This window comes from Lolium perenne, chromosome 4, assembly GCF_019359855.2.
Source record: "Lolium perenne isolate Kyuss_39 chromosome 4, Kyuss_2.0, whole genome shotgun sequence".
In the NCBI taxonomy this organism is placed as follows: Eukaryota; Viridiplantae; Streptophyta; class Magnoliopsida; order Poales; family Poaceae; genus Lolium; species Lolium perenne.
In genome coordinates this window covers 146,633,838-146,643,004 of record NC_067247.2, presented here as the reverse complement: position 1 = coordinate 146,643,004, position 9,167 = coordinate 146,633,838, and the positions used below count along the sequence as shown (strand labels likewise).

General features: G+C 39.1%; 1 protein-coding gene across 16 annotated transcripts; it reads left to right on the top strand.

Moving 5' to 3' along the window:
* Window positions 1–480: 480 nt before the first annotated feature.
* Window positions 481–8,309, top strand: LOC127294852 (uncharacterized). Of its 16 annotated transcripts, XM_071818825.1 has the most exons (15): window positions 481–639; window positions 743–842; window positions 978–1,042; window positions 1,412–1,692; window positions 2,403–2,465; window positions 2,569–2,656; window positions 3,303–3,405; window positions 3,517–3,844; window positions 3,979–4,073; window positions 4,558–4,682; window positions 4,881–4,944; window positions 5,273–5,994; window positions 6,446–6,504; window positions 7,317–7,435; window positions 7,660–8,308. In XM_071818825.1, exons 13-15 carry the CDS (start codon window positions 6,456–6,458, stop codon window positions 7,960–7,962), a joined length of 471 nt encoding a protein of 156 aa, XP_071674926.1. In that variant the 5' UTR covers window positions 481–639; window positions 743–842; window positions 978–1,042; window positions 1,412–1,692; window positions 2,403–2,465; window positions 2,569–2,656; window positions 3,303–3,405; window positions 3,517–3,844; window positions 3,979–4,073; window positions 4,558–4,682; window positions 4,881–4,944; window positions 5,273–5,994; window positions 6,446–6,455; the 3' UTR covers window positions 7,963–8,308. The 16 variants fall into 16 exon arrangements, with proteins under 16 accessions (XP_071674926.1, XP_071674924.1, XP_071674923.1 ...); XM_071818823.1 differs by having other exon boundaries at window positions 3,303–3,844; XM_071818822.1 differs by having other exon boundaries at window positions 3,299–3,844.
* The last annotated feature ends 858 nt before the right edge of the window (window positions 8,310–9,167 follow it).

The following is a 9,167-nucleotide window of genomic DNA, read 5'->3' as shown; positions in this document are numbered from 1 at the left end:
GAGCCACGGTCGCGGTCAGCAGCCGCCTCGCCACTCGAGCAGAAGCACGCCATGGTATGGAGCGAAGTTCGAGCAGGTGTGTGCGCCGCCGCGCTGTAAGGAGACGCCACCGCGCAATCCCCGTCCCCCGGAGACCGGGGTGTCCATCAGCACACATGAGTCACAGGGGCGGAGGAGGATGCACGCGTCCTCATCCTCGGCGATCGGGATGCTCAGATCCGTTCGTGCCGCCGCCCTTGTCCTCAACCTCCTCCCTACTCGCCCCCATCTCGTGCGCAAAAGGAGTAGCATAGGGCACTGCTACTGTTGTCTCCTATGGTCCTCCACCCTGGCTTCTTTCTGCCTCGAGCGGCGGCCGTCTGGGCTCTGCCCCTCCACCCTATTTTTGGGGCAGAAGGAGGGCTTCCATGGTACCGGTTCGAGCTCCCTCCCCCCCCCCCCTCTCTGCCTCTGGCTGAACGTTGACGTTCTCTTGGTTTTTTCCCCTGTTGCACCCAGATGTTTGGCTGATTCATTGCTGCTAGTGAGGGAGATGGGAAGTGGAAGAAGAAAAGGTGAAGGAGATGGAAGAGGACACAAGGAATGACCACATATCTGCTCCAACAAAGGAGTGAATTACACTCACTCGGCAATAATCAGGTATAGAAACTTGATACTTTCCATTATTGCCAGTGTTCTGCTTTACTCTCTAATGTGCCATTGAAAAGTAATTTTTCATCTTTTCTACTACACCCGGGAGTAGATGGGGCAACATGAAGATTGCACGAGGATGCGAGCTCGACAACAGTGCGAAAGGATGATGGCACGAGGATGCGGGTACATTTTTATAGTACATACCGCAGGTAGACAAACTCCATTTATACTTTCTCCCAGTTTTGATCTAATATTTATTTATTTTGTTTATAACTTAGAAAGCTCATAAATATTAGTATGTTCAGTGATTTGTCTATGATAACCTTCCTCGCGTTCATTTCTAGGTGTGCAAGATGGTGGCTGACGAATATGCTTGAGTTCAACACAATGAAGTTTACTTATCAGTTTGGTAAAGAAATTTTATATCTATAATGGTGTTTCTCGCATATTAGTTTTGTTGTTGATTAAAGCCTGGAATCAATAAAAACAGAATACTATGTTCTATTAAGATATACATGAAAGAGTCTTCCTCCTTCCTAATTATGACTTAAGTCAGTGCTACCACCTAAATATGATTCAACTTTGCTTAAAGGAGGCTCCCCACATAATGCCTACTATGGCCTGCAGTCAACAGATGCAGGCTGCATTTGTTATTTGTTTTGCTTGCAAGAGAAATTTACGTGATTATGAAACAAATTATTATCTCATTGCTTTTGATTAGTGTGGTTGTGATAACAATAAAATTTACATGTGTGTACGGTCGGTTACCGGATTTCAGGTTTCAATCTCAGTTCACCTTTGATCATTTTCTGAAGCAAAGTAAAACAGGGAAGTGCTCGATGTTATGCGCGTTCTTGCTGACTGTCTGTCGACGCAATGGGAGGGGTCGGTGTCACGTCCACTAACTGAGTGGCGTGGAGGAGCTCCACTGTGAAGGAGACAGCTGACTGGCAATGGCTAATTGTTGCAGTGTTGGTGTCATTTAGATTCGGGTTCATGGAGAGCATCTGATGGACATGCCAATAGCTCTGAAAATGGATCATTGATCTCATCTGTAAGGTAATGGTTTAAAATTCAAATAACTCAAGCTTTGTCAGTTTTTTAGTATTTTCTTTCAGGCATAGTGCTGAGTTTCATATCCAAAAAGAGTTTGAAAGTGTAGTTTTTTTTGGTATTTTCTATTCGGCAGAGATGTTTAAACAATTATGCTACTTCCAAATAATTATGCATCGTACTTTGTTTGGTTCGTTCCAACGTGTGTGTGTGTTCATAATTTTCCTTCTAGATCATGGGTTGTTTTGCCCCGATGTGCATTTACTTCTACATAATGGTTTTCCAAGAAACAGCAAGCTAGCTGCAGGACAAAAGATCAATCTATGTAGTATTGTTCAATGTACTCAATAGCTTCTTTTTTATGAAATTTACCATGCATCCAAAGATAGCTTGCCTATACATTATACAGCCTCTATATAGGTATAAATTATGCCCTGCCGTGAACCTATTTTTGTTTTTGCCATTCTGAAAGAGGTGCAAAACATCTCATGTTCTGTAACGGTATTAGTAAAAAACATATTTGCTCTCCGCAGGATATTTTTATACCAATGCTTGCTGTAAATAAGGTCACTATTGGTTATATGACTTCCACTTTCAAATTTAATTCACATGTTGGTGCCAGTTTTGTACAGTTTTAGACATGTTCTGTGATATCGTTTCTGAAATCAACTTATAGATCATATTCTGGCTGCAGTCTTGACCATGTTTCATCGCAGGATACGATTCTTTCAGTCTAGAGACGCTTCATGCTTTTGCTTGCTGGTCACCTGGTCTGTTTGGTTGGTTACCTATTTTTACTGCCCAACTTCTTATTCACATTTGGTACAGATATTTTGCCACCTATATTTTGGGTCCGAACACACGTAACTATGTATATTTCAGATTGCAGTACATGAAAACAACCATTAATTAGTGAAGCAGCGAGGCGAAGTTGCACGCTGACTGACATGTTAACCTCTTCGTGCCAGGGGTAAGCTAATAAATGACACTATTTACCTCTCTTGCTAATTTTAGTCATGTTTTTGGTAAAATCAATAATACAGTCACCTTACATGGAGCGTTATCCCTGGTTGTGCTAAATCCATTTGTTCACCATGGGTACTGCTGCTATTATTAGGATACTAGGATACTGCTATTCTTTTTAATGCTATGGTTTAGTATTGGTAATTCTAATACTCGCTTGTTCTAATTTCCATCTCTATATACTTATATGTGGATATGCGGCAACCTTAAACTGTAATTCATGCCTTTTTCTGCTTGAAGGTTTCTCCGTTGCTTTGTCACTGATATAGCCTGAAGTATTATCAATTTAGGACCAGATAGATGTTCAAGCGGTTTATTTTTAAAACCAATCATAGTTGCGCATTAGAGAGACTACAGTAGGGTCTGTGTTCTCTAAGTAACAATTAACAAGCTCTTGCAACTAAAAAAACCAAATGTTAGGTGAACGGACTAGGACAACTTCCATAGGAAATGGTTTGGTACTGAAGGCTGATGTAGTTAAGTGAATGAACTGGGACATCCTCCTCTGAAAAAAATAGTTCCTTGCCATTTTCATTGTAAAATCACATTGAATGAAATGGGATTTGTTTACATCGATTCATGGCATTAGCCAGCCGGGAACAAAGCAAATCAGCGACCAGCAAGGAAAAGATGCGAGCAAACAGAGGTGGGCAGGGACGTTGGTCGTGAGATGGAGATGAGGACTAGGTCCCAGTGGTATGACAGTATTTAGCTTCTATAAGCGGTGTTTTATTTATTATGAGTAAATAATATTATTTGCTATATAGCATTTCTGCCTACTATCTAAAACTGAGCTCTTTTTTTTAGTGAATAATTTGTATGATGTCCATCCGCTAGCATGCTACGCCTCACAGTGTAGCCTTATCGCTGATTTAGACCCAGCTGTTGCATCGCCATTCTTGATGTGGTCACCTCACATGGTTCATTTCTCTCCCACTCGCGATTTTTGGCGGTGTCTCGCAAGATAAAAGACTATTGTATAAAGATCTTCGAGTTCTAAATTAGTTTTGCGTTCTATTTTTGTCTCTATTCCAAGCTCGGGTGGAGATGGAGCACTGCCGAAATAGCACGGGGAAATCCTGGAACATGGATCTTGTCCTTTTGCTTGGGAGAGAGAAATGAGAAGAAATTGAAGGTATGTGGGGAGAGAAAACAAAGGGAGAGGAAGCTTTTGTACTAAACTATCTGAATACTGATGTAGGTGTTTTCCTTTGATTTATCTCCATGTGCTTTTTTTATGATCTGAAATTTACTTAGCTTTCTAAATAGGTTTGCACCCATGGGTTTAGTTCTCATTACCATTGATGATGCATGTGATTTGTTCCTGGGGCCTGGAAGAGATTTCCAAATACAATGGCGTTATGGTTTGTAACATTGCCAAGAAGCTATACTCGTCTCTCCCGCTTTGAGTTTGTTTATCATTGTACAGATGTAGACCTGTGATTATGATTTAATATTTTGGATATGTAGTTCAAATTTTTTTAGCAGTACCTATTTATGCTTAATTTTCAGTATTATTGGTTTGTAACATTGCCAAGCAGCTATAACTCATCTCTCCCGCATTGAGTTTGTTTATCATTGTACATATGTAGACCTGTAGTTCAAAATTTATTAGCAATACCTAATTATGCTTAATATTCAGTATCTTTATTTTCTTTGTGAATCAGTTTACCATTAGTAGTGGAAGGTATTGCCAAAATCTTGCCCTTCACGCTGGTAAAGGTTGGACCTTTTTGGTTTGAACCATGGAGCTAATTGGGATATGTATTTTTCTTCAGATCTGCATTAGTTCAACAAAGTTGATGGAATAATTTGTGTGATGTTCTTACCCTATTTAGGAAACTACAGGTTGTCAAGGAAGTGGCTGTAATAACTTGATGGATAAGGCGCTGCTAGACACGGGATAGTTAGGAAAGCAGCCCATAGTCTAAATTTGATAAAAGGAGGCTGCTACGACCATCTCCAGTAAACTGGTATGTCACTTTCCTAATTAAACTATGCAAGCTCAAATATTCGTTTTTTTGCTACTACTGAGTTTCTTCAAAGATCACCAGGCTCTCTCTCAAACATACGGGAAAATCTCATCTTTGTTTGTGCAGATCCGCTTTTTTATGTGCTTAGAAGGTGCTTGATAAAAATCCTAGCTAATATGGTTGTTTGTACTATTTAAGGAGAAAAAAATGGCCTAGCTGGTGACCTTGGAGATGTATAATAGGGGCACAATTCATTGATCACGTAAGTTGAATGTGATGCAAAATGCATTGCATACTCTGTAAGGTTGTTTACAAAATATGCCTTTATCTGTATAGCGGCAATGCATTGCATACTTCATCACGTACAACTTTATTACCTGCATATATCTGTACCGGGCAAGAACATTCAAACATTGGATGGAAACAATGGTGCTTTCACTCCTCTTTTTTGCCGGTGTCAAATAGATGCTTTCTTATTCATGTTTTACAGAAGTGGTGTTATTTGTGGACAACACACATTACTGCCTAGGCTTTACACATAATTGGCTACATGACTTGTTCATTGATAGATCTTTATTTTTCTGTTATAGGAAAACAACATGTCTGGAGAAATCTCCCCGAGAATGTGTTGATTTGTTCATGGAAAGGCTTCAAGAGGGAAATGTTTATGAGATAAAGAAGTTTGTGCTGGGAAACTGAATCTTCGCTACCCTGCAGATAGTGTTATATTATTCAGTAATCAAGAGCAAAAATTATTGATGTGTTGTGCATTGCCTTGTGTTGCTATCTGCCTAACTGTTGATTGTTCGACTTGCCTTTATCTTAGACCGACTGAGGTGTATTTGTATTTGGTAGTTGTAGTTTCATGTTGTTGATTTCTGTGATCCGTTCAGATTATACATGTATGGATGTACATTAAGGTGTATGTTGGCTGATTCATCCATGCTTAGGTCTCTATCATATTTTCCTATTTTATCTATATTTACTGTGTCTGTCTCTAGAAGAGTGCCATGACAATCCATGTCTCTTTTTAGTCGTTTTTAGAGACTTTTCTTACTTCTGATCATAGGTCGTACATCAATGAGGATCTTCCTGAGATCAACAAGCTACTTACAACGTAATTGATGCATATATGCTCAGGGACTAACCGAGCCTAACTATTCCTACTTTTTGTCTACAGGATACAAAACAGAGTCACTGATGCCTAGAGTATTCCACTCCCGGGACAATCTTCTACCGAGATAAATGCCAGGTTGATCTTGTGACAAAGACTAATTCTGAACTGGTTGACTTGAAAATCTGGGAACACGAGGTTTGTCCACAATTTATGGTCTATCTATTGTCTGTCATCATCTTCGGGGGTGCTTAATCTTGGCATTTCTTTGCAGAAAACTAAGTTATTATGTATTGTTGCCATCACAAAACTTAGCCCTGATCAATGCTATTGGTTCTCTTCATGTACAACTTGCCGTAAATCTGTGGTTCCATACGACACCGAGTAAAAGTGATGTGATTTGAACTGCTGATTCGTTAGTATTGAGGTATTAATGTTTGCATTTGCCTAAAGATGTTTCCCAACTTGCTGAAGCAATCCTGGTTTTTTAATATTTTTGAGAGCATGTTTCCTAATATTATCATAGTATGTGTAAGCAATCTAACCTGATGGGTATGATTACTGTATTTTCTTGCTTGCATTTGGCCTTCAATACTGCATCATCACCATAGGAAGCTAACATGGCTGGTATTATTATTTCTGTGTGCAGAAAGTGCAAAATGGAGATTGAATTCTGCACTACTTGGTCACCGTTATTCTGCCCAAAAGGTACAGTTAAGTTGGAGAATTAGAATTTTGTATTTAGTAGTTCACTATGCAGATTTAAATAACGAGTAATTCACAATTTTGTATTGAGTAATTCACACCCTTCCTATGATACCATTCGCACCTTTCTTGCACTATTTTTACTCAAAGGAGTTCACTAACATTAGCACGGTGAAAACTTGGATTGGATCATGCCTGGTTAAATCCAACATTTGGTAATTAATTTTTTTCCCCAAAAATATGGTATTTTAATTCCCAAGAAAAGCATTGGTTCCTACAATTTATGACTGTACAATCTTTTTGTCTATTAAACTCTGGTTTCATGATTTGTACCACAAAATAGCAAACAAGTGTCTCTAAGGTAGCACTAGGATACTATTTCAAGTTAATCATTTATTAGAGAAATATACGATAAGTTATTTACGAACGCTTGCAAAAAAACAAGTATACTTACTAAATAACATGGTTTGCTGCTTTGATTTTGTTGTATCTGTTGACATTTTTTCTGTACTCAGGCGGATTGAGTATTGACGCAGAAATTATTTACGCAAAACGCAAATATATTTACTAATTACCATGGCTTGATGCTTTGATTGTTTTGTATCCGTTGGCATTTTTTCTGTACTCACGCGGCTTGAGTATTTACTATTTATGCAGTAGCCTTTCCAAAAAAAAATCTCTTCTTTTTTTTACTCTTTTTTGACTGAATAGATGGAGGTTTAAGACAGCTACTATGTACAAATTAGGTTGTGGGTGTATTATTATTTTTTATTACAGTTTTAAGTCATGCTACAGCTGATATCTTCATACTTCAGGTTTAGCTGAGAATGCCTCGCCATCTTGTGTCATTCTGACAATTGAGCAACATAAGCATATGCAAGTCTGGATCGATTACCTCAAGGTAGTGACTGATAGTGACTCGCCATATTACAAGGTATGTTTCATTTATTTTATGAATTTTGGATCTGTCTTTTCCTAAGATGTTTCACACAAATTTTGGCAACTGGTTAGATACATCCAAATTTTAATAAATTTCAGACAACTTTGGTAGGCTGGAGGGAGTACATAATTCGAGCGAGAAATTGTAACAAGAATAGAATCTTGAGATAAAAAAAATCTGCTTTAATCACTGAAATTTCTAAAATCGCACAATACCAGCAACTTCAATACGAATGCAAGATTGAAAAGTACAGGACCTCACCGACATTCAGCAGTCGACCTGCTGTTGGACGAGAGCCTGAGACGGCGGCCTGTCGGCGGTCATGTTGGGCAGCAGCCGGCGACGAGGCGACCAGGCCCAGGCGTCCATTGCTCTCAGCACTGCCGCTGCTGCAAGTTGCCATGCGGCCGGTGCGCTGCCTCCAGCTAGCTTCTCCCGTCCTCCCAATCTCCACTATTCATTATCAATCTGCTTGGAATAAAGAATCAAGGAGCAAGGACAGAAGCTGGAGCTGCACGTGAAGTGGGATTGGGGATTTTGGTCGATATGGAGAGAGCTGGAGCTGCACGTGAAGAGGGATTGAGAATTTTGGTCGACATGGAGAGAGAGCAGAGCTGGATAGATTTTTGCTAGATGTACCAACTTCTCTACCAAATCAGTGAATGACAATGATGTCAAGTATTGTAACTTGTGGCTTCAGTGGTAGTACTCTTAGCTGGAGGTAAAAAATAGCCAAAAATTTCCAAACTATGCTTGTTCATTTTTTACCACAAAGTGATATTGGTAGGAAAAAACTCTCGGGTTTGGATGTTAAATTAGTATTTGCATCTATTTGTATACGTATATATTTGTTTTCTACTACAACTTCTGAACTATGCAATGGTTTTACCCATGCATATGTCCACGAGATTGCTACCTATTTGGTAGACTTGGTCACTTACGTGTGATTTATCCCTGTTTCATCCTAGGGACATCGTTTTGTGAAACCTGAGAAATGTATTATCATGTTACCATTTGATTTTATTGTTGTTATATAAAATATACATCGACAAGAGCTCCATGGATCCTATGCGAAGGCACACTTCTAAATTCCTGCTTCATTTGTTATGTTGTGTGCTTTATCCTAAGTTATTCTTGCCCTAAGTTTTCCTACCGATTTTGTTTTATAAAACACAAGAAATCGTATCATCATCCTCAAATGCTTTTCGTATGTCTATGGATACAACAAACTACCCACCTTTAATTGATCTACTTCTAAATATCATCCATCTGTACATATCATTGATATGTATAAATGCCAATGTAGCATTTTCCAGGTTGTTATCAAGTGAATGACAGAACGATCATCAACGCGTAATATACAAATTGCCGCAATAACATTTGTTTTCACAAATTTTCGTTGAAGTCCTAAATATTTCTGACATATGATCCGTGTATTGTAAAACCTAAAAATATTTTTTTATTGTTCTTCATCTGCACACGAGTCTCACGGGATTGTGCGCCAAGCCCTAAATATTTCCTACATGTGATCTGTGTTTTGTAAAACCTAAAAATATTTTTTTATTGTTCTTCATCTACACATGAGTTCCACGGGCCCGTGCGCCAAGGCGCACATCTAAATCTAGTTAGTATTAGTTTGCGAGTACTTGAAGTACTCACGGCTTTGTCCCTGGCTATTCAAATGGCCAGAGTATGAAGATGAACAAGGAGATGACCAGCAGGATGC